This window comes from Mustelus asterias, chromosome 27 (assembly GCF_964213995.1).
Source record: "Mustelus asterias chromosome 27, sMusAst1.hap1.1, whole genome shotgun sequence".
Lineage (NCBI taxonomy): Eukaryota > Metazoa > Chordata > Chondrichthyes > Carcharhiniformes > Triakidae > Mustelus > Mustelus asterias.
In genome coordinates, this window is record NC_135827.1 from 17,912,234 (window position 1) to 17,939,065 (window position 26,832).

The 26,832-nt window shown below is 41.8% G+C and overlaps 1 protein-coding gene across 3 annotated transcripts in view; it reads right to left on the bottom strand.

Moving 5' to 3' along the window:
- Nucleotides 1-26,832, bottom strand: part of clmpa (CXADR like membrane protein a) — a 185,320-nt gene that overhangs the window by 92,820 nt on the left and 65,668 nt on the right. For all 3 annotated transcript variants that reach the window (XR_013495583.1, XM_078198859.1, XM_078198861.1), the window contains exon 2: nucleotides 988-1,145. Coding sequence is in view for 2 of the 3 variants with exons in the window: in XM_078198859.1 (XP_078054985.1) it covers nucleotides 988-1,145 (158 nt within the window). In the remaining variant the exon portion in view is untranslated. The remainder of the gene's footprint in view (nucleotides 1-987; nucleotides 1,146-26,832) is intronic.

Below are 26,832 nucleotides of genomic sequence, written 5' to 3' on the forward strand. Positions count from 1 at the left end.
GCCTCTTTCTGTACTGTAGGGTTTCTATGATTTCTATGAATTCTAAGATGAGAGGGAAAAGATTTAAAACAGACCTGAGGGGCAACTTTTTCACACAGAGGGTGGTGCGTACATGGAATGAGCTGCCAGAGGAGGTGGTAGAGGCGAATACAACTGCAACATTTAAAAGACATTTGGACAGGTACATGGATGGGAAAGGTTTAGAGGGATATGGGCCAAATATAGGGAAATGGGACTAGTTCGGTTTAGGAAACCTGGTCAGCATGGACGGGTTGGGCCTATTTCTGTGCTGTATATCTCTATGACTCTATCCTAGCAATTTTACTGCCCCACCCACGACAAAATTGGAGTGGGTGAGTGGCAGATAATGGAAATGTCCGTTGACCTCGGGTGTGATTTTACGGTTCTGGGATGAGCGAGGCCTTAAAATTGTGCTCTATGACTCTAAGTGAAGCAGCCAGTGCTCTGAATAAACACAGCTGCATTTCTTGCTCTTATATTCTGTACTGCTGGCGACGAAGAGTAAACCTGACTCCTCAAACATAAGCAAAAATTCCCCTCTCTGTTATTTTAATACAAGATTAATTTGTTTAAAATAAATGGATTCAAGCTCAGAGGCAGGTTTTTCTGAAGTTGGGAAATCTTGTCAAGAATGTAACTGGCCTGCAAGAAGGCTATGTTAATACAAACTGGTACTTGGTCCATTATACCCTGTATGATAAAGAGAATTACAAAGACCCTTGCATTTTGCCAGTAGAGGAATCGAACCCACAACCTTGGCATTATTAGCACCACACTCTAACCATCTGAGCTAACCGCTGAGAGCTTAACTTTTAAAAAATATTGCAGAGTAGGATTAAGGGTCAAACATGTACAGCTGAAAAAACTATAATGTAATGTGACGCAATTTAGTCATTTCGTTGAACATTAACATAATTAGAATAATAATCGACTATAATGTAAACCATCTGTGAAAGGAATGCTCACCACTTTCTGATTGGGTTCAGAATCTTGCAAAAGCCATTCAATATCCAGATCCTTTGATACTAAATGACCGAAGCGATGCTGACATGGTAGAACAACATCCTGCTGCTCAACCTTCTTTATTACAGACTGGGCAATTATTGTCCACAAGCGAGCACATCCTAGATCCCAAACAGAAAGGAACAACATTAGGGACAGTATTAGAAATTAAATCAGACTAGTCCACCCATACAATACTTCCAAACCTGTGATACTTGCACTGCCCTGAACACATCCAGTCTAGCTGATCTCCCTAGGAATGCAAAACTTCTCAAAGGACAAACCTTTGTGAAACTTCTCCCCTATTCCTCATGGTTACACAAAAGCTTAAATAAGGAAATAAAGCATATGGCCAACCAGTCTAGATCAACATTTACTTTCCACAAAAATCAAATCATGCATATCTATCTTGTTCCCAGTTCCTTTCTATTATCTACTCAATTTGTTATAGAATATAGAAGTCACATCACAAGATAATTAAGTAATGTTGCCAGCAGCTTTATGACTATCCCTCCCACTTTGCATTCTCAGATGACATTCCAATAACATTTCTAGAACTACAGTGATCATAAAACCAGTCGCACATTTATAATGTGCATACACTTTTGAGAACTCTGTTAACCATATCTCTCCAAGGCAGTGATGAGCAACCTAGGCTAGTAAGTGGGCCACATGAATAGCCCTCCTTCATCTCAGTGGGCCGCAAGATTGAAATTGACTTGTTACAAACCATGACCCCATGAATGAGATTAAATACATGTTGAATATTTCATAAAGAGCTATAGAAAATGTTTAATCATTTATATATTAATAAAACTATCAACTTCAAATAATAAAATCAAAATAAATATTTACACTTTGCAAGCAGAGGAAACACATGGCTCTCACACTTCATGTTGTGTGCAATCAGCATGCACCTCACTTCACTTGCCGTTGCTTTACCAGCGTATCACTTCAGTCATACCGGAAGGAAAAAAACTACACGGATGGAAATCAATGGAATGGGGCAACGTTGCACATGGCCAACAGTCAACAAAATGCCAGGTGGGCCGCACTCAGAACCCAGGTGGGCCGCACTCAGAACCCAGGTGGGCCACATGTTCAACCATCCCTCTCTTAATGAAAGGGACAACTCGGAATCTCATTGCACAAACAGAAAACAGGAGGCTCGGAAAATGGAGTCTAACCAAAATGGTTACTGAACGGTGCTAAGTTTTGGAAAATCATCATCTCAGGAATGTAATCAGTTGAAACAAGGACAGAGTTCTCAACTTCAGTCTGAGTTGGAAGTGACAGATTAATGGAGAACCGCCAAAAGGTCAATGGGACTCTCTCAGTGGTTTAAACAAGTCAAAGCAAAAAAAATGAATGCTCCAGCTAATGGAACACAGCTTTCAGAGAATGCAGATGTGAGCGATTTTGATCTATGGTTTAGCTTTAGCCACAGCACAACTTTTTTTTCAAACTGACTGCTTGCTACAAAAAAAATTCCAAAGCAGGGACAACTGCACGAAATAGACGGAGCGCAGTAACTTAACCAGATCCTTCACTGGAAGGATCAGCAGACATTACAATCAGTATGTTGAGCCATGCCCAATTGTACTGATGCTGAAGAGTGTGAGCCTCATGCAGGTAAAAAAATGGATGATTATAGTTCTCTCAAGTTAGAAAGGCCACTGGGACGCAGCAATTGCCCCATCTCCAATTCTTTTGGAAATAATTATGGAATAATGCTCAGATAGAAGTAAAAATAATTCCTTACTCCAACAGACGTTTTGTTGACATTACTAAATGCCACACAATGGATTTGAACTACCCATGCTAATTTTACTTCATGTTCCCATCTACATCCTTACCCAGAGTCCACCGATCAAGATATAACTTGTCACTGTATATCTCACTGCTTAAAGTTTGTCATCTATAAAGTATACATTGGTATGTGGACCTCTGCAAAACAATCGTAGCCTTGGTGCCTATGATTGTGGGACGCAGCTAAACACGATTGTAAGAAACTGACTTACAAAGACCTTTTCACCACTGTGAATGGTAACTAAAGGAACACTTGTATCAAGATATTAACAATGGTAGTTTATCGGAAATGAGTTAAACTGAAACTGGGATTGAGATCTGTACTTGAATGATTACATCACCACTAAACTTGGATTGGACTGTGTTACTGAGAACAAAAGGTATGCGATTGCTTAGAACAGCTATTCCTCTGCAAAATCTGAAGACAAAGATCTGGAGAAGGATGAAAGTGAGATACTGAACAAACTGTCCACGCTACAGAAATGTTGAATTATAGAACTTTAAGTTCTCTAAGGAGGCCATTTAAGTTCTTCATGCCTTGTCGATGCTAACTCCACACTCTCCCAGTTCCATTTTCCTGATTTTTCTCCAAGCCATGTAATATTTTTCTTTGAGTGTTTATCTAACACTCTTAAATATTATGACTAAATCAGCTTCATAGGCAACTTCTGCTAATGTGTTCTATAATTGAACAACCCTTTGCATGAAAAGTTTCTTCCAATCTCTTGTTTTACACGTCTTTTAATAATCATAATTTTCTTTTATCCTTTGCTACAGATTCACTGAGCAATGCAAAAAAACTTTCAGTTTGCAAAACCAGCACCCCCGCCCTTAACCTTCTCTGCTCCAGTGAGACAGCCCTAGTTTCTGAAATCTTTCCCCATAACTTTATCCTCTTGCCCCTGTTACAAACCTAGTAAATTGATGTTATTCCATGGTTCAAATATCCTTTCTGTAATGGAGGTGTCACCATCACTACCACCTCATTTTTGAGTTCAAAGTCCTTTTATATATGACATCTAGAAAGTAGAGGTCCAAAGTAATACCACGGATGCTTATAGCAGTCACATGAGAAGGAAGCAAGGTGGGGGAGGGGTGCATGGGATTGTCTTACAATACAATTGAGAGATAATCTACAAAATGCTACACAACATTCTTCCCGGTGTATCATTCTATTAAATGCATCATTATTTGATGTGCCATTATGATATGTATCATTCCATTATATGTATTTGCAGGTAATCTTCATTCCTCTTCCTTTACTTTTCTGGATTAGTTGGATTTCATTGTAGAACGTATTGATGCGATTGTTATGAAGCACTTTTGGCACCAATGCCATGCCAAAAGTCTCCTGTGTTGCAGCCAAAAGTGCAGTAGATGGTTTGGCCCACCCTCATTCAGATCATTTCAAACAAGATGACCTGCATACCTATTGCTGATTTGAAGTCTGTATTTCATTAATTCCTGTCTGGCTACCTCTCTATACTCTGCAGATTGAGAGGGACTGAATGTCATGTCTCATCAGTCCCACTTAATCAGTAGAATATGCACTGGTTTATTGTCTAACGTCGAGCAAGCTACATTTGTACTTGGATCCAGTTCATAGAATGATAGAATCCCTACAATGCAGAAGAAGGCTGTTCAGCCCATCGAGTCTGCATCAACAACAATCCCACCCTGGCCCTATCACCGTAACCCCACATATTTACCCCATTAATCCCCCTGACGCTAAGGGGCAATTTAGCAACCTGACCCGCATATTGTTGGAATGTGGGAGGAAACCACAGCACCTGGAGGAAACACATGCAAACGCGGGAGAACATGCCAACTCCACACAGTCACCTGAAGCCGGAATTGAACCCGGGTCCCCGATGCTGTGAGGCAGCAGTGCTAACCACTGTGCCACCATGCTGTCTCAAGTTCTTCAACACTTCTTCCCACCTCAGTTCAACATTACATACTATATAAGAACAGACTTCTGCTGCTCTGTTAGCATGGGCTCCTCAGCTATTTTGGACTTAACAGCCTCCTAATAACCAAAAATCACTTCATTACCGGGATCTGCAATAACTAAATGGGTAAAACCAGTAGCGGTTCTATGATTTAAAATATATCCATTAGAAAGTAATAATGCCTATTGCAGGCTGGAAGAACTGGAAAATGAACTCTTTCTGCACTTGTCTCCTTCCCTATAGCTGCTATTCTGCTTTTGGTTGCTGCTATAACATTTTCCTGGTTTACTATAAATTTAGATGCCTCTCATTCAGTGATGAAATTTTTATTTAATTAATACTTTTGTTCAATACATATGAGTTTGAATAATTTGCTCACCTTCTCTAAGGCATATTGTTATACTCATGTTTAGCGCTCTATCCGTTGTAACCATAGACCAGCCTAAACAGCTAAAGTGACCGTAGCACCCAAAAGTCTGCTCAAAGAACACCAGGTTTTTACATTATTCACCCAGACTTAAAGATTCCAAATCCATATCCGCTCCATCACAAAGACTTCCACCTCTATAAAATTCCCTGTTCCCTCATCTACTTGAGTCCATCTGCTAATGAAACTCTCAGCCATACCTTTGTCACCTCCAAACTTACATGCTCCAATTTATTCTATCTGGCCTCTCAATATACTCTGCAAACTTCAGCTCCTTTGAAACTCGGCCCGAATTAGTTCCTGATCACTCATCATTCCCATCCTTGCTGACCCTGATCGGCTCCTTGTAACTGCAACACCACAGATTTTAAATTATCATTCTCCCGTTCAAACCCTTCACTCCCTCATTCCTCCCTATCACTGTAAACTCCTCCAACCCAGAACTTCAATTTGTCTGACACTGGCTTCTTGTACATCACCCCCTCCGTCTGTTCCATCATCGACTGCCGGTCCTTCAACTACCTGCCCCATGTTCCAGAATTCCCAATCTAAACCTTCCCATCTTCTCTCTTTCAATCGTCTACAAGATCCATCTCTTTGACCAGCCTTTGGTCACCCATTTAATATCTTCATCCTTGGTTCAGCATCCAACTATTTGATTACCACCACCCCCAGACTCTGCCCCCACCCCCTCCAATGAAGTGGATTAGTTTGTTTTTCGATGTGAATTACAGTATGCAAATGCTGACCTTTCCTGTTGTAAACAATTTAAACATGGACATGGACAAATAGTCCTTCAGCATAAATAGAGACATTGGCCAGAATTTTACCAGCCTGCCTACCTCAGGAATCGGAGTGGGTGAGGGGTGGAGCATGGAAACGTCTGTTGACCTCGGGCAGGATTTTACGGTTTCGGGATGAGCGAGGCTGTAAAATCCTGCCCATTGAGCAGGGAAATTATGCTGAACCTTTATAAAGCTCTGGTTCATCCGCAAGACTACTGCATGCAGTTCTGGTCACCACACTTTAGGAGGGATGTGAGGGTCCTTGAGAGGGTACAGAGGAGATTTACCAGAATAGTTCCAGGGATGAGGGAGTTTAGCTACAAGGTTAGACCGGAGAGTCCTGAAGTTTAACCTGATGCAATTTTTCAAAGCCATCTTGGCCTTTTGGCTAAGATGAATCATCAGATCAAGACCAAGATGCGGTGCAATGCCTCAAGTTGTTCGTTCAAATCTTGTTTGTCTCCCTTATGGTGACCATGAATTGGAATTTGGATTGAATAAAAATTTGAAAAAGAAAGTTCTTGGTGCAAATGGGATTGAGGGGAGATTTGATAGAGGTTTACAAGACTATGACACGTTTTAGATCAGATGGACAAAGAAAGGTTGTTCCCATTAGTTGATTGCACAAGGACTAAGAGACAAAGATTTAAGGTGTGAGATGTCAGGGGGTGTGAGGCATGAGGGCAGCGTGAGGACATGAGCTATAATTTATGCCTATGATGATATTGGAAGCAGAGATGACCAAAGATTTCAAAAGAACAATTGGACGAGCACTTGAAGAAACTTACCTTCTTGGATCATGGGGATAGAGTTGGGAAATGGACTGATTGAATTGCTGTACAGAGAGCTGGCACGAACTCAGTGGGCTGAATGGCCTCCTTCTGTGTTGTAATCACCATGACTCCGTGGCACCTACCTGCCAATGATATCACTTTCTAGCTAAAAAAGAAATGAAGTCAGGACCTTCCATACATCGGCTTTAAAAAGTCCAGCACTAGCTATTATTTCTAGGTTTGTCAACAAATGTCAGTAAAAGTATGCAGACGCAAGACTAGTTGACAAGATACTGCCTGCGTTTAAAGGAACTGGAAAAATAGTTAATCTTACTATGTCGGTTGAACTATTTAGTCAACAAAAAAGTATTAACTTCTTGTACACTGTGATATGTTTTGTGAAGATTACTGCATGCAACGATTGATTAAAAAAAACCATCATGTCATTCCTTAAGCTTCAATAAGCAACGCTGTTTGTCTGATTATTTACGATGGACCACACATGCTAAAGTGGCAAAAAATGTCGACTAAATGATAAATGAAATGGCCATCATCCCAGATCTGGGGTTATTTTCAGCATTCATGTTGTATTAATGCTCCAGAGACCTAAACACATTCTGACATACACAAGGCTCCGACTCGTAACTGAACAACATACTGTACAGTGTAGAGATTTAAATCAAAGTTTAACAATACCATATTCAGCAATAATAACGTGACAACATGGACATGGCTTAGGACAATATGCGTGTGGAGCTTTATCAGAGTATACACTTCAGTTTCATGTGTACGATGTGGCAACAATGAGACAATAATATCGTAACTAAAATAATTCTGATGAATTCCAGTTTAATGTTGTAATTTTGTCATGATTTTAATTAAAGTAAATTCAATTAAATGTAAAATTCCAATGCCTCAGTCATAATATTTGGAATTATATCCAATGGACACATAGCTACAACAGTGCCAATAGTACCAATCTATAAGCACCAACCTGGACACCCTTTAAATGTGGCTGAAGGTAATTGAGAATAGGAAAATACATGACTATTATTTTGGTATCATGAACTGTGTTTATGACTATCAGTTGAATCACTGGCTATTTATTACTCACTGCCAGACATTTGCTGTTATGTATGATAGGTGGTTTTTGGTTGTTTTAACATTTTGTAACCATATTTGCACACATTTCATATTTTGTGATGAGCATAATGAGTAATCTTCATATTTTTGGAAACGCCTTTGAGGATTCAGGTTTTAATTTTGTGACAGTCACACTCCATCCATATCTTCAGATCCCAATCTTGCTGTGATACACTATGAGATGTGCAAAACTTGCCGAGGGTAGTGCTTCACAGTCTTCCATCTACACAAAAAGTTCTTGTCGTCTTGTCTCTTCTCACCATTTTGCAAAGTGCTGCTCTTTTCCTTGTCTCTTTCCCACAGTATTGAAACAGATTATGAGGATTTTGGCACCAATGTCCCCCAGAATGTTGAGTGTTGTTTCCAACGTGTTAGACCTCCTTATTTTGAAATTCTCCGTCATACATGCAATTCTACCAGAAAAGTCAAGCCACCTGGTCTCAGGTTTCAGTCATGGCTTCTCTAATTGTTTGATAGATGCTATGAAAGAGTTGTCTTGTTACACTTGCCTTCCAAATGTTCCTGCTAGCTGAAATTCAGTGCATATGAAATCATGGCTAGAAACACACATGTTTTTTTTCTCACCAATTCGGATGTTGCTGGCAAGGCCAGTATTTATTACCCATCCTGAATTGCCCTCGAGAACGTGGTGAGTCACCTTCTTTAAACAATTGCCGTTCTTGTGGTGTAAAGAGACCCACAGTGCTGTGAGTGGGGAGTTCCTGGATGATGAGCCAGCAATGATGAACCAACAGCAATATTTCCAAGTTAGAATGGTGCGTGACCTGGAGGGAATAAGGAGGTGGTGGTGTTCCCATGCGATGGTTGCCCTTGTTCTTCTAGATGATGGAAGTCATGGGATTGGAACATTCTGTCAAAGGAGCTTTAGCAAGTGGCTATAATGCTTCTTGTTGATAGTGCATACTGTAGTCACAGTCTGTTGGTAGCAGGGGGAATGAAAGTTTAAGGTAATGGATGGGGTGCCTGTCAAGCAGGTTGTTTTGTCCTGATGGTGGCGAGCTTCTTGAGTGTTGTTGGAGCTACACTCATCCAGGAAAAAGGAGAGTATTCACAAACTTAACTGGACCAGCCACATAAATTAGTGAGGCCACAAAAACAGGTCAGAAGTTGGGTATTCTTTAGCATATGACTCACTTTCTGACTCCCCAAAGTCTTTCCACCATCTGCAAGATAGGAGTCTGAAGTAATTAAGTTGAAAAGTAATTAATCAAATGAGAGAAAGTAGTTGTTGAATGATGATATTTTAAAATGGAATAGGGGAGCAGAGGGACTTTCATGTGCAGGTCATTAAAAATGACCACACAACTAGCTAAAGCTATTAGAGATAGACATAATCCTTGCTTTTGTATCAAAGATATGGAATACAAAGCAAGGAGGCAATGTTCAATCTGCAAGAACTTATTGAGACCACAGCTGGAGTATTATGTTTCATTTTGGGCTCCGACTGAACAAAGGGATATTAAAAAGATAAGGCACAGATTCCCTCGGATGTTACCCAGCATGAAAGGTTAAAAGTTATGAGGCTATTTAACATTCCTCTCTATTTATTCAACATCCACATACAAATGAATTATTGTGAGGTAGAACAAAAGAAATGCAGATGGTAAACTTTTATGATGAGGCCGACTTGTAGTATAGCATACCACAGGATTTGTTAACTTCTCAAACCAACACATGTTAAACAAAGTAGATCGTCTCAGATAGTGCCAAGAGGAGCCATGACATAACCACAACATACCAGGTACAACACTGTGCAAGTCACTATGTCACCTTATTTAAATTAATTCCAAGAAGAACTATGGCCTTGCCAATAATGTTCTTTTTAAAACATTGGAAGAGCAATGGGACTTGTGAAGTTTCACACAATGCAATTACATATAAAGTTTCCAGTACACAATTGAAAAAAGATTTGGCATTCCAACACTGCCTGTAGGGACTTTCCTCTAGTCCACAGTTTAGGGCGTCCTAGCCCCCTTAAAGCAGAGAGGCTGTGCTGATCACTGTGGCCAGAATTTTACTGGCATGCCTGCCCCGATTCTGGGTGCAGGGGAGGCTCAGAGAATGGCATTCCCTGTTGACCTCGGGTGCGATCGTATGAACGTCGGGCCAACGTGCCGGTAAAATTCCGCCCTTTGTATGCAAATGATGCCCCATAGTGCACTATTTGTTATGAAATTTGAAAAAATCTTTACATATTTTCCAGTTTACATCATAATGTATGTATTTTCTGACAAATGATCTCCTTTCTTGAGACAGCCCACACCCTCTCTTTTAATCAGAAAATTTTCATGAAAAATAATTAAAATGCCCACCAATCAATTTAAGTTGATTGGGCTCAGATTTTCAACACCACATTAGAAGCATATCCAACAAAATAAGGAAGAGAAATGCTTCTTTTATGCATGCAAGATCTATGTAAGCAATTTTGCTCAATTTTAAAGGCTGGCTCCAGCTTCTTTGCAACATCTGGTTCTGGGATATAAAATATTTTATTTTCTTTAGAGAGCAGAAGGAAGTGCTTTGAGCCAAGAGGGGTCAAAGCTCCCTCGCACAGGACTGCTGTCGGGGTCATGCTGTGTTGTACTTAAACAAAGACCTGCACACACCCCATGCACAAACCCACTGTATGAATCACTTCTTGAGAGAAACACTCATTCGATATTCACATTTTAATCCCCTAAAGTACTGTGTTATTTGATGCAGCAGCGACAAGAAAAATTCATCTCGTAATAGCATTGGAAACATGTTCACTAAATCACAGAGCATAATTAAATTCATATGGATTTATATGGCAGAAGAAGCTGGCAAGTTCACAAATGTACACTTGTATCATTCCTGACATTAGATTCAGGGTGGGGTGAGCAGATGTCATCTGCAATGACATAGGCAAAATATCATAATACTTATACGAGAATATTCTTTCTTTTGTCAGTATCTATCTTTCACCCTCTCCTTTCCTCATGGTTTGTGCATGATTCAATGAATTAACCTCTGATACGCAGCCTCTACTCAAATGTGGCCACTAGGGCATCGTCGTGGAGCCTGATTCTGTTTATCCCCAAAATCCGCACATGCATTCTCCAGCCTCCCAGCTGCGTGTTTCTTGGCCGCGGGAGGCAGCCCGCCCGCCGTTCGATGGCGATGGGATTCTCTGGTCCTACTGCTGTCAATGGGATTTCCCATTGAAGCCACCCCATGCCGCCAGGAAACCCATGGGCGGGGGTGCGTTGCCAGCGGGACCAGAGAATCCCGCCAGCATAGATTGGCTGGAGAATCCCACCCACAAATTTCCAAAGGGAGTAATTATTCAAGTGGGAATCTTAGCTGCTTTCCCTATTCCTAACATGGGCAACAGTGCCTTTACTGCAACCCCACCTCACCCAGTATTACATAGCATTGGAACCTTTGGGTCCATAATACTCAACTGTTTACGGGATAGGATTGCTAATCATCAAGGAACTCACTTGTATAATTCATCATGTCTGGGTTATTCCTTTGTTGCCTTGGGTCCCTCAGCGATATTATGAATGTATACTGAGACCATGCACTGATGTGGCTCAACGTAGCCACAAGGAAATTAATGTTGGCATGCTTTGTATAAGAGCTTCAAGAAATATACAGCAGCATATCTTAAAATAAGTTAAAACATACTTCCACTCGCTTATCAATTCCCAAACCCACATGCCACAAGTTCCACACTGCCTCTGCTGTTCGTTCTTCCTTCACTATGCACTAGTCACAGGATTTCCAAAATATATCCCTGTATAGAACAATCACCAGCATCAACTGTACATGTAATCATGTGTCAGTTGACTTAGAAACTTTTTTTTTTAAGTATTCAAATTGCTCAGACTGGGGTTTAAATTCTGCCCAGGCTGATGGAGTTGAAGGGCGGGATTTTCCGCCTGCATTCGCCCCAACAGCAGAAAATCCCACTCAAGGTCAACGGACCTTTGCATGGTCTGCCCCGACCCACTACAATTCCCATAGCGGGTGCCATGGGAAAATTCTCCCCTGCTCTGATCTCTGTAGGGTCTTTAGGGGCTTTTAGAGGGGGTTAGTTTAGTCCAGTTGCTGGACCGCTGGTTCATGATGCACAGCGATGCCAACATTGCAGGTTCAATTCCCGTACCAGCTAAGGTGATTCATAAAGGCTCCACCTTCTCAACTTTGCCCCTTGCCCGAGATATTGTGATCCTCAGGTTAAATCACCACCCATGGTCATCCAGAACTATGGCGACTTTGCTTTTAGTGAAATTAGTTATGCCATTCCCAAATCTGAGACTTAAAAAAATCTCTTTAATTATCTTCCAATGGCTCAGTAGTTTTATACAATGGGTGGGTGAGGTACAGCCCAGAAAGAACCCAGATTCAGACCTATAATTAGCTCAGCACCCTTGCATTGGGTTCAGAAGAGTTAGCCAGATTTTCGCATGTACGGTTCTCAGCTAAAGATTTGGATCTGTGAGGCACAAACACAGATAGTCATGGATTATACAAAGTCACTTTGTCAAAATTAGTGGACAATTCCTTATTTTCTCTGGTTCAAAAAACAGCTTTTCTATGTCTGAAATAGATCATACATGACATTTTTAAATAGATCAAAGAGTTTTTGAGAATCAGGCTTCAATTCAGTTTTCAATTTGATGGTTCTGAATTGGCCAAACATCATTGGCAGAAGTCTAGCAAATTACTTCCTTCTACCATATATCTCATCCATCTTCTGTAAGACACAAAGTCATTTCTTATCTTCTCTCAGGAGAATGCCACAACAATCGGAAGTACAATGAAAATACAGCATTGTACTGATAGTGGGTTGATACAAATCATGAATAAAACAGTTAGAAATTTACAGTTTACAGTCAATTCTGTTAATATTTTGAACTTTTAAATGATGCAGGGTGAACCTAGTCTTTGACCACACCAGATAAATAATCCATATGTGAATGAATATTCCACCGCTTTGTGCTTTTCGAAGCAGATGTAAATTATAACACGAGTAATCAGTATATATAAATCCCTCGGGTACTTGTAACTGTTAACTATGAACAATAAATTTTAGAATCATATAATGTAGGAAATCAGTAAGTCACTCAGAGCCTAATGACTGTAATTAACTGCCAGCTTCATTTCCTTTCAATTATCGTAACTAGAGTACCAATTTTTAAAGATAAATGGGAGGAGCTATTTTTCCTTTTTCAAGGTTAAAGAGCGGACATGACCCTTTGTCTGAACAGAAGGAGGAACATGTATGCCTGAACTTGCTGCCATATGAATCAATCATAACTGGACCATATCTAGCTCCAGTGTAGCTTTTTAACCTGAGATCATAGGACTCTATGGGTATTTGTGATTGTACCAGATTTGTGTCTATGAGTTTTACTAATAATTATTTCCATTATTGTATACTAGTATAAAATGGTTGCTGGAAGGCTAACAACTCGATTTCAGAAGTACAGGCAGGGGCTTTTCTGGAACCGAGAGATAAGGAGCTGGAGTAGGCCATTCAGCCCTACAAGCCTGCTCCGTCATTCAATAAGATCATGGCTAATCTGGTTCTGATTGCAACTCCACTTTCCTGACTGCTCTCCTTAACTTTCAATGTCTTTGTCTGTCAAAAATCTATTGAACTCAATCTTGAATAAATTCAATGAGGGCATAGGTTTAAGGTGAGAGGGGAGAGATACAAAGAGTCCAGCGGGGTAATGTTTTCACTCTGAGGTTGGTGAGTGTCTGGAATGAGCTGCCAGTTGTAGAGGCAGGTACAATTTTGTCTTTTAAAAAGCATTTAAACAGTTATATGGGTATAGAGAGATATGGGCCAAACGCGGGCAACTGGGACTAACTTAGTGGTAAAAACTGGGCAGCATGGACAAGTTGAGCCGAAGGGCCTGTTTCCATGCTGTAAACCTCTATGACTCTATGACCCAGACTCCACTGTTCTCTGACATAGCAAATTCCACACACAAAAAAAATTCCTCATCTCAGTCTTAAAAGGGAGACTCCTTATTCTTAAACCATGTCCCCAGTTCGAATTTCCCCAATGAATGGAAATACCCTCCTACTATTTACCCTTCAAGTCCCTCAGGATCTTCTATGTTTGACTAAGATCAGCTCTGATTCTTCTAAACTCCAAAGGGTATAGGCCCAAACTATCCAACCTCTCTTCATAGGATAAGCCTTTTATCCCAGGAATGAGTCAAGTGAACATTCTCTGTACTGCTTCTCATGTAATTATATCCTTTTTTGTCTCCATCTTTGAAAAATGTATATAGTATTCCAGATGTGGTCTTACTAATGCCTTGTACAGCTGCAATAAAACTTCTCTACTTTCATATTTCATTTCTGTTGCAATATAGCCAACATTCCATTTGCCTTCCTAATCACTTGCTGTACTTACACACTAACTTCTTGTGACTCATACCAAGGCACCCAGGTCCCTCTGTACCATTGAGTTCTGAAGGCTCTCTCTGTTGAAGTAGTAGACTGCTTTTCTGCTTTTCCTGCCAAGGTGGAAAAGTTCACAATTTCCCACATTATACGCCATCGGCCAAATTCTTTCCCCCTTATTTAATCTGTTCATATCCCTTTGGAGGCTCTCTGCCTCCTCCCAACAACTTACTTTCCTACCCATCTTGGTGTCATTGGCAAATTAAATTGCCATACATCTGGGAGTGTGCCAATGCTTGCAGAGATGCTCATTGACTAAAACAAAAATCAGAAGGTCACTGTAATAAGTCCTTGGAGGCAGAAGTCCCTTCACCAAAATCCCTTTATTTATAAGTCTGACAACAGCATACAGAGTGCTTTCCGTTAGCAACCTACACTAGGAGTCCCACAGGAACTGACACTCCTGGGTAAATACAAAGCAAGAGGCTCCCTGATTGGCCCATCAATTTGGCCCTTTATCAGGGAATTCATATTTTAATAGGCCAACCTCAATTGCCTGATTAAAGTCATTACAGTCACTGAGCTATTTAACATATTTTCAGACAATAGACTGGAACCATTAAAAAATACAGAGAAAAGCAGTAGATCTTTACTGTTCCAAAAGAAAGTGAGGAAGTTCTAACACTTCAATTACTAAAATGGCAACAATGTTAAACAGTTGTAAGGTGAGATCACTCTGAAAGAAAGGAGGTAGGAAAATAAAGAGAAGCTCAGAGGAAAATCATATCCTATTGCAGCGATCACTGCCAGTGTGGAGGAGTCAAAGCTTCCTCCCTTCTCTGGCAAAATAATAGATGATGAATTAGCAAAGGGGATGTGGGTCTTTCAAAAGTAAAGTTGGATTAAATATGGCATTTGGAGCTTCAGTAGAACTCACTAAATCTTCAGTACTGTAGTTTCAAGTATATCATTAAAAATAATGATCTCTATGGCTACTTTTGGCTTAATCACAATGAAGAAGTTTAAAGATGAGGGATTATAAGCTTTGGAGCATTTCCCGCCAACTCCTCCAATTTTGACCTGCTTCAGCTTGGCGTTAGGTTAACATATGTTTCTGTTGTTATTTAGCCTCTCCCTAATTCCGTGCATTCGCAGCAAAAGGCAATCTGGATCAGCAACTTCATATCACACAAGGTTATGCACACCATGAAATGGACAAACAGCTACAGTTTTACTGTGGCATTTCATACCCAATTTGGCACAGCCACTATCTCTGCTGCCATCAGACTTCTGAATGGACCTACCTCATATTCAACTGATCTTTCTCAACACCCTTGCTATGACTGTAACACTACATTCTGCACCCTCTCGTTTCCTTCTCTATGAACAATATGCTTTGTCTGTATAGTGCACAAGAAACAATACTTTTCACTGTATGTTCATTAATACATGTGACAATAATAAATCAAAATTCCTGACAACTCCAGAAGATGCAAATCACAACTATCAGATTATATAATGCAGCTTAAATAGCAGTCTAAAATATTTGCAACGTTATGATTAATCAGAAACGCAAGAGTATACCAAATAATCTTGGGCGGGGATCAAAGATCAACGCCACACTTTCTGCTTCCTCTTAAAGGAGCCTTCACACTTCAATTTAAATTGACTGAAATTGCAGGACTAAATTACTCAATAGCATTGATCACTTGTTCATTTATGTATATTGACACGGGGCATATTGAGAAGGGCGGTACTGTGGCACAGTGGTTAGCACTTCTGTCTCACAGCGCCAGGGACCCAGGTTCGATTTCCGGCTTGGGTCACTGTCTGTGTGGAGTTTGCACATTCTCCCCACGTATGCTTGGGTTTCCTCCGAATGCTCCGGTTTCCTCCCACAGTACAAAGAAGTGCGGGTTAGGTGGATTGGCCATGCTAAATTGCCCCTTAGTGTCAGGGGGACCAGCTAGGGTAAATGCGTGGGGTTATGGGGATAAGGCCTGGGTGGGAATGTGGTTGGAGCAGACTTGATGGGCCAAATGGTCTCCTTCTGCACTGTGGGGATTCTATGAATCATAAACATCACAAGTAACCCATACACTTCAAAAACTCCACAATCACCAGCTCATCCAAAACTTTGCTGCTTAACCTACCTTGGTATCCATCACACCCATCTCTGGAGACCTCAATTGGCTTAGAAAGCTCAAGACTATTTAATTTAAAATTCTTCCTCTCCATGGTTTTTCCCATGCCTACCCCTGTAGCCTCCCCATAACCTCACTCTCCTGACTCCAGTTTTGTGTGCTTTTCCCCCTGCCCTTCACTCTTTGAGGCTTTGTCTTTGGCTGCTGTTATCCCACTCTCTGAAAATCCTTGTCAGCTCTTCACCTCCATCTCCTCCTTCAAGACCTTTCTTAAAATTCCAAATGTTTGGTTAATCTCTCCTCACCTTTCCCTCTTTAACTTAATCTTTGTTTCCACATCTGTGAAGTATTTTGGGATGTTTCCCTACATCAAAGATCCTACAAAAATAGATGTTGTCACAGAAAATTAAGAAATACTGCTTCACATAATTGTTCAAAAAATATTGTTCAATATCTTAGTGTTCTATTCAGGATAGCTGAGCTTTTGATAACAGTTGCATGGATATTACAGGTCTATAATGCTCCCCAATAATGTGGAAGTTTGAATTAGAGATGCAAGATACAAAGGTTGCTGATCAGGTACAGCACTGCTTTCCCCGAGGTTGAACTGACTTCTTCAAAGATCACCAAAGGTCAAAGCAGCCTTTGCCCAACAAGCAGGCAACGAATGTTATTGTTATCCATCTTACCACCCACATACAGAACAAGCGAACAGCAGCTCATTAAGTTAAAGACACTTTCATTTCCTTTTGATATCTGCCTTGGCATGTGAAACAGTTTAATTTTCAAAACAAGCCTCCAACCTTTGACAGGCATTTTATATTTCAAAGTCACAGGGGAATTTCTGATGCAATTACCTTAGCAGGATGTTTAATGACTTCCTTCTGGAAACCTCCTGGCATCCACTGAAATGGTAGTTAACCAGGAATTTATGCACCTTTTTCCCTTCTTAATAAATAAAGGGATTACTTTTTTTAAAAAAACAGAAAAACTGCCTCGAGTTAATTTTAAAATGCATTTTCGGCGACTAGCGTTTCAAAAGAAATTGAAACTTTGCATGATGGATTTCTGGTTGGCGTCAGCTGTATCCAGTGGGTAACAGTCTTGTCTCCAAGTTGGAAAATTGTGGGCTCAAATCCCACTCGAGCACAAAAATCTCTGTCGACACTCCTGTGCAGTACTGCGGGAGTGCTGCGCTGTCAAGAAGTGCTGTCATTTGGATGCAACATTAAATTGCAACCTCTTCTCTCAAGTGGATGTAAACGGTTCCATGGCTGCTATCTTTAAGAAGGGTAGAACAGTTACCCCAGTGTCCTGGCCAAAACTTATCCCACTTTCAACATCATAAAGGTCGATTATTTGGTCTGTATCATATTGCTGATAGTGGGAGCTTCCCATACATAGTTGCCATGTTTCCTACACAACAGTGGAAACTACCGGTGTAGTGAAAAAGAGGTTGTGGCCTCCCTGACTTTGCTGCTGTTGCGCTGTGACCTGCCAAGACTCTTTCACTGCAGGCTCTAAGCAGTTCCAGCCAGCAGAGGTTTGAGCAAAGTTTTCCAGAGCGGCTAGTATGCTTCAAACTCTTGTAATTCCAGCGGGCCAACACTTTCTACAGCTGGGTAGAAATTATTGCCCACTGTTTCCGAACCCAAACCCACCTTCAGCTACTCCCCCATGGCTCCCACTTTCACTTGTTACAATGATGAAGTCTATAAGATTGTTATGTTTGGCACTGGAAGGTCAAATGAAAGGAGTCATGTGACCCATTTTAAAGTCTGCTTGGCAACAAGCCTGGGTGGTTTGATTATTAAAATTTTTTTAAATTTACTAGGAAGAAGGTGCAAGGCATTTACACTGCAAGACAATGGCAGCAGCTCGTGTGCTAACAGTGGCTAGATTGTGAGTCTCCAAAGTGTCAGAAAGGTGTTGAGAATGTCGGGTTGTAAACAATTGTGCTTTAAACTGTCCATTTCATGGGGAGGATTTCTAGGGAAAAGAATTTCTAGGGAAAAAAAACGGAACCGTGAAAGACAGTTCTGAGATTTAAATTGCAAGCTGAGAAAGGAAAAGAACAGAAGTGAACTCTTGGGATCTAAGAATCACCTTGGACTGGTTTTAGAATTGAATATCTACTTAAAGGACAGTGCAAAGTATATCTGTGAAATATGTTTTCGGTTATGCTAAAATAAAGAGATGAATTTTAATGTTTTGTGGCCTGAAGTATAAGTTGTCTACTAAGATAATGGGGGCGATGCTCCCAAAAAATTCTAAATGTTGAATTGGGTGAAAACTGGAGTAACTCCCGTTGGTTTTTTTTAAAGCATTATTTCCAGAATGAATCTCCCACACTGAGCACTGCAGAGTACCCTAGTGGGATTCACTCTGAAAATCAGGGGCCAGGGCCTATTCCTGTCTGAGAGACCGGCAGCATAGCGCTGAGTGGGCCACTGCACATGCGCCAATCTGTCAGCACCAAGATTGGCACATGTGCAGTGGCCACACACTGCCAGCCTCCCGATCGCTGGCCAGCCTAGCAGCCCCCTACTGCTGCCCCTCCGACCGCACCACCCCCTCACCCCAACACCCCGATCACTGGCCTCCCGGACCTCTCCAGTCAGGCCCCGATGTTCCGCCCACCGCCCCCCAACAACCTCCCCCAGGTCAGCCCTGATTTCTCCGATGCCCCCCGCCCACCCCCCTGGCAGTCCCAACCTCTCCCAACCCCAGCAATCCCGACCCCCTGGCAGCCCTGACCCCCACTCCCCACACCACATCTGGGTGGCCAGCCCTGATCACCCCCTTCCTTCCCTCTCCCAGCGATCATCTGGCCGAATGGCACTGGGACCGACCACCCCCCACTGATCACCCCAATAGCTCCCACTCCCTCTGGCCCCACCCCTTGGCACAGTAAGCACAAGACTGGCTAGGCAAGCTCCATCGGAGTGGAGCTGACTCCTGGGTCATTTGACCCATTCTCTTAAAGGGGCATGGCCCCAACTTGGATAGTGGAAAACACCAGAAACTTGAACTCCATCCGTTCCAGCTAGAAATACTGGAGGTTCCTATGCCACCTCGGAGAAGCCCAGCAACCACTAACACCAAGCCAACTATCTCTAAATGCCAACATAGTAGCGACCCATCTCCTCTATGTGGAGAAGGTGCCCCTTTGGAAAGAAGTTCAAAAACAAGTAAAGACTCAGCAGAGAGCTTTCCGAAAGCATTACAATTTCAGATCATGCCATGAACCCATCACACAGTGAAGTTGGACAATGGGCTACAAAACAACAAGACTGTCTCTGCTGCCGGCTATGACACCATTCTCCCCACGTTTCTCAAACACCTTGGCCCACATGCTTGCTGCTGGTTGGCTCAATTCCTCATAAGGGTTATCTGTGAAGGAAGACTGCTTAAACCCTGGCATGTGTCCAAAGTTATCGGCCTCCCAAAACCAGGCAAGGACCAAACTCACCTTCAAGCTACTGACCAATATCTCTGCTCTCTGTGCTGCTAGGTCTTAGGGCATCTCATATTACAGCAGATAGAGTCAGAGGTGAAGAGAATTTCGAAAGCTGAACAAGCTGTCTTTCAGCGAGGGAGAAATCTACAAAGCTCAGTTCTTGCCCTAACCACCTTCATTGAAAATAGCTTTGAAAATATTCACATAATTGGTGCTATATTTTTTGATTTCAAATCAGAACAGGACATGATCTGACACACTGGTTTCGTTGTCAAAATCTCAAGAGTCCCCCCTCCATAGGTTACTGATGGCATTGAACTACGGGCGGCACGGTAGCACAGTGGTTAGCACTGCTGCTTCACAGCTCCAGGGACCTGGGTTCGATTCCCGGCTTGGGTCACTGTCTGTGTGGAGTTTGCACATTCTCCTCGTGTCTGCGTGGGTTTCCTCCGGGTGCTCCGGTTTCCTCTCTCAGTCCAAAGATGTGCAGGTTAGGTTGACCGGCCCTGCTAAAATTGCCCTTAGTGTCCTGGGATGCGTAGATTAGAGGGTTTGGCGTGTAAAATGTGGGGGTAGGGCCTGGGTGGGATTGTGGTCGGTGCAGACTCGATGGGCCGAATGGCCTCTTTCTGTACTGTAGGGTTTCTATGATTCTATGAACTCCTAGAAAGACAGTTCAGGATGCACAAGTGATAAGGCAAGCCCCTGGAGGAAACAGTCCAATGGACTTCCTCAAGGATTTATTCAAACCCCAGCCCTTTTCAATCTCTACATCAACAATCTGTCTTCAACCCTGTCTTGGAAGTTCATCTATGCTGATGATTGCTGCTGCGCTTCTCATGCTTGGACATTTTCTAAACTCGAGACAACACTAAACAATGATGTCCCAAGCTGGCTAGCTACTGTAAGACCAGCTCAGCAGCAACAAAACTGTCTCAAATACATTCCATCTCCAAATGCCAGCGCCAAGAGGAAACTCAACATCTCCTTGAATGGCAAGAGATTGAATCATGAACAATATCCCGTTTATTTTGGTGTTACTCTTGACCGAATACTGACATACAATTAACATCTGAGCAAGACAGCAGCACTGATCAAATGTGAAACAATCTCCTCAGCAAAACATTGCTTCCTCTTCATGGTGTGCAGATGTTCAAACCTTAAGGACCTCAGCTCTTACTATCGTCTACTTGGCTGCAGAGTGCTGTGCACCAGTATGGTACAACTCATCCCACACCAGTCTTGTAGATACCCAACAACACAACAGTGCCTATCATCAGGGGTAACCTCCGATCAACCCAACTCCCCTGACTCCCAGTCCTGAGCAACAACCCACCCCCTCACATAAGGAGGGGGATTGCAACAAGAAAGCTCTTGGAGAAGGTTTACATCAATCCAAACCTGCCACTACACAAGGACCTTACCAATCCACCTGTTGTTTGCCTCCCACCATGCCAGCCTGTATGCCTAAGATCACCGTGCCAAGGAATAACATTAGAGGTCCTATGGCAGCAGGAATGGAACCAACATGCCACCATTAAAAACCACTTCCTCATCACAGCCTGCCCATCAGCTTCAACCTGCCACGCCAACCTTGGGCACTCTTCAACCGTTTCCACACTGGCCAAGGCCTTTGTGCAGCAATTTGGCACAAGTGGGGGCTTGCAGAGGACCGCAGCCGTGATGCGCACCATTCAATGACTCACATCATTGAAAGCTGCCCCCTGACAAAATTCAGTGGAGGGCTCGGAGAGCTCCATCTTGCCACTGCAAAAGCTATTGCCTAGCTTGGTGATAACTGCACCCACTAAAAAAAACACCTCCATCATTCCTGTGGGTGAGATGTAATCACCTATGAACAATTATCTGTTCAATATCTAACGGAAAACGCCGACCACCGTACTTCAGATGATTGGATATTATACCCCTACATGACTTCCAAAGGCAGTAGATAAGCACTCCACAAGACCATGGTTAGACTGTAAACTGAAAAACAGGTTTATTAAACATTAAGTGAGCAGTGGAGATTTACAGAACCAGACGTGACTTTCCCTCCAGGGCAATGAAAGGAACAGTCATACCCATAATATTAAACTTCAGTGAAAACTATGGATGGTTTATGATTTAACATGAATTGAAGATTTGCGGTTGACCTTCCATGGAGACTTTCTGGTTTATTTAGCTATATCTGTCTGATGGCTTCAATTCCACTATTAGACAGCCTGAATTATATTTTCAAAATGACCAGGGCACATTAAATTTTATTAAGCATCTTAGATTCAAATAGAGCAGCCAATCAAACAGATATTGAAATAAAACCTATATTGAAAAAAAGTTTGGCTGCGCCTTTGGATTCCAGTTACTGGCTTATCATCTGCGGTAAGCGAAGCAGGTTTTTAACCCCACATATACTGTGACAGAAATAATAACACCATACATCACAGATTATGTGCTTTGGTTTTTAAAATACAGTGAATATTGATTCCTATTTAAATGAAACAAAACAATGTGATAATTTGAGAATGTAAAGAAAATCATTCTAACATCTCTGAAGATAGGCTGAATAGAATCATTGGTTGGAATTTTACCGCTCTGCCCGCTACGGGAATCGGAGTGGGCGAGAGGCGGGCAATGGAAAGGTCCGTTGACCTCCGGCGGGATATTATGGTTTCGGGACGAGCGAGGCTGTAAAAACCTTCCCCAAGAATCCCCAGTGCAGAAGGAGGCCACTTGGCCCATCATGCCTACACCAACAACAATCTCACCCAAGCCCCATTCCCGTAACGCTATGTAATGCCCAGATAAATATGCACGAAGGGCATTCTTTATGTCCTATCTAGATTGAACACGGTCTTAAAAAAAAATGACACACTTCTCTGTAATGTCACAACTTTGTGAACATTACAGAAAAATGACTGAGTTACTTATGTCGGTATTTTCATTTTGTAAAACAGCTGATCCCTGTTCTATTTATTTAGGATGTGGAGTGAAACATTTGACTTTTTAATGAACTTGTCTGGCGCGTTTATTATTGCATGGTGTTGGTGTGTCATGCGACTGTCGGAGGGAAATATAAACTCAAACCATTGGTCTCATTGGCACATGTAAAATGTTGAGTCTAAGAGAGTTTGAAAACCAGAATCAAAGGAGGTACTGTCTGGGGTGATTGGGCTAGAGACAGTACAAACCAATTCAAAGCAGAATTATGCCAGACTAAATCCATTACTTCAATGTAAAGCCTTGTTAATTGCTATCTCAAAAGCGCTTATTTTATATAAAATGATGTTTGTCGCCTTGTGTAATTAAACTTTGAAAGCAGAAAAAAAAGGTTAATTTGGAATGTCAGGATTGAGTCTAATCTTACAGACGCCAGCCTGTTTATGAAATGATTGATGTATTCTAAAAAAAAATATGATTTATGTCTTAAAAATCAGCCAACCTGTTAAGTTAATCAGCATTTTAAGTGGAATATAAATCATATCTCACAGGTCCTCTTTGTGTGTTCTGCTGATGCCATATGGTAAAAATGAAATTTAAAAGGTGAAATTTAATTAGATGTAGAGATTCATACATGGGTTCAACTGCTAACCATATTTACATAAAGTGATGTTTAAGTGACTTTAGTGAGCGTAAATGTCTGCCAGGTATTAATTGTAATTTGTGGGTTCAGCGGTTGTTGTTTGTGGCTTTTGATGTGAACTCTTGATAGCAGTGACTATGGGTTGGAAGATTAGCATACAGAGCTGGGGTGGGGCGGGGGGGGTGCGTTTTGCTCAATCCCCATTACAAGAGTCATCAGGCGGACTTCAAAAGAAGCCTGCTCAGCTGTAACGATGCACTGCTGCTAGTCTAAACAGGCAGAGACTGAGACAGGGATTTTCTAGCACCCCGCAGCCGAGGTAGTTCACCATTGTCCGCAAGCAGGACCAGAAGATCCCACTAAAGCCTACTGTGTTTTGCATGGCTCACCCTTCCCGTCACAGAGGATTGTCATCATTTTTTTGAAGTGTCAGGCAGACTGCAGATATTCTTCGCCTGCCCATCCACTGTATTATGCAGACCCGGGTCACGGGATGGGTAGGAAGACGGTGGGCTTGCCACCCCTTGTACTTTACATGTCCTTGCTGCCAAAAGTATTCCCAGCGATGAGATCATAAAATCCAGCCCACAGAACTGTAACATGTCTTGGTTACTCTATTCACCACATTTAGTTAAGTGTACAGATTGGCATTTCTCAAAATTACCTCAAATGTTCAACTTTGAGTATTTTCTTTAAGCAATTTACAATGGAAAAGTAGTTGTCATACAATCTTATCTTTCTAATAGGAATTACATTTAATACAAATCAATCATTGCATTTAATTATAGATTTAATTTAATATTTCATTGATTTAACTATGGATCCTTTTGAAAGATTGCAGCCAGGAAATCTGAGGCCTAGCTACCAATGCATACCTCTTCCTAACAAGTCTATTAAGCCAGTCCATTCACAACATTGGTGTCATGTTTGTTTCCAAGATAAATTTCCAACCCCACGTTCGTGCCATCACTAATAACGCGCATCTCCACTTGGGTACCTGACTTCGCCCCGTCTCAGGTCATCTGCTGCTGAAGCCCTCAGTCATGCATTTGTTACCTCTAGACTTGGCTATTCCAATGCACTCTTAGCTGGCCTCCCATATTCTACCTTCCATTATCCTGGGATCATCCCAAACTTAGCTGCCCGTGTCGTAACTCGCAGCAAGTCCCATTCTCTTATCACTCCTGTGTTTAATGTACATGAGTCCCAGTAAAGCAACGTCTTGAATTTAAAATTCTCATCCTCATTTCAAACTCATCCCTTTCCCCTCTCTCTCTTTGTAAACTGTTCCAGCTCCACAACTGTCTGAGATATCTGCTGCAGACCTCTAATTCTGGCCTCTTGCACATTCCCAGTTGTAGTTGCTTCACCCTTGGTGGCCATGCAATCAGTTGCCTAGGCCCCAATCTTTGGAATTCCCTCCCGAAACCTCTCTACTCCTCATCGCTTTCCTTTTTTAAGATGCCCCTTAAAATCCACCTCTTTTACTTTTGGTCATTACACCTCTTTGTATGGCTCAATGTCATGCTTTGTTCGATCTTGTCATGATCTCATTGAATTATGGAGCAGACTCGATGGGCCAAATGGCCGACATCTGCTCCTATATCTTATGCTCTTATAGTTTATAATGCTTCTGTGAGGCACCTTGCGGCTTTGTCATTATGACAAAGGCGTTATATAAATTTATGTTGCAGTTGAATAGGTACCATAAAAAGGATCTTCTACCTTAGGGATAACCGAGAATTTGAGTGGGGGCCAGCCGTCTTAACAGGGCTAGTTACTGGAACTTAATAGTTAAGTCAGCTCACATGAACATTAAATTCTGAACGAAACCTTCACTCAACTCCTGCAACCTGGAATGTGTTTACCAGACTAAGAGAAAGGCTCCAGGCTAACAACAATCATCTTAACACAAGCCTGTACTGCAGTTGGATGTTCTTATCTCTGACAACCCACATTAATCATTGTTTTATAACACTTTCATGTTTGAGTTTATTGAGGTAAATAAAGCTGTAAATTGGTTTATCTTTATTTTCCTTTGGCTAAAAATACCATCTACCCAGGAACAGAAAACCAGATGCTACACTTACACAAGATCCAGCCAATTGTCCAGCACATTACCATTAGCAGGGAACTTCCAGCAAAGTAACTTAATTACACCACTGTATAAATTCATTGCTGACTACCACTGAGAATACATGGGAATATCTGAAGTTACACAACACCATTTCCAGCTGAATTAGTACAGAGCACATTAATGTGAAAACTACTGCAGAAATCATTCAGAAGCAGATAAGCACAGCCAAATATTTGGGAATAGAAGTTTGCACAGAAACACCAGTTGCTTCATGATAAAGGGAGGCAATTTATCATAGCACATTTTTTCCAAATGTCCAAAATTCCACTATTTTCAAGGAATGTTAAGAGCAAAGGAAATATTAATTTGTAAGGAACTCCCTCAGGAGCAACAAAAAAGGAATGGGGAGATATCAATCAGAAAAATTCTAAATTAGCTGCTCAAATCAATATAGGGAACAAATATATAATGTCAACTTTGGCTTAGTGATAGCATTCTGAGTCAGAGTTCAAGGCCCACTTAAAATTTAAGCACATAATCTTGGCAGACAGCTCAATGGAGTACTAAGAGAGATGGTGCTGGATGTGAAATTAATTTGAGGTCCCCCCAGCTCTCTCAGGATGTAAAAGATCCTGCAAAACTATCCAAAGAGGAGGAGTGGTCTTCCCCCACTGTTCTAACCAAGCTTTAACCCTTAAATAATGGGGGTGATTCTCCGGCCTCATTCGCACAAGCGCAAATCCCATTTTGGCTGGCGACTCTCACAAGAGGGGCCGTATCGGGATTTACGATGGGGAGATTTTCCCCGCCCCCAGCCAGCAACATAATCTGGTTCATGGTCAGTGAGAGTTATAGATTTGCATATGTACATATTAATTTAAATGTTCAAATTTGGCTTTAAGCTGAATTCCCCCAGCCTCCTAAATTCTCCCAATGTGATGTGAAGCCAGCAGAAATCACTACTGGTCTCCATTTCTGGAGACCAGACGTGATATCCACACTGGGAGCGGGGGTGGGGGGGGTGCTAAGATGCCGTTGCAGCCCCTGGATGGTCAGGGACATGGCTGGACAGTGCCCTGACAGTGCTCTGGCACCTTGGCACTGCCAGTTGGGAACAGCCAGAATGCAGTACCATATGGGCACTACCAAAGGGTGGGATTATCACAGCTGCAGGAAAGTTCAAAAGCAGCTAAATGCTTTTCACTTCCTCATTTGTGTAAACATTATGGTTATGAACAACGGGGGGGC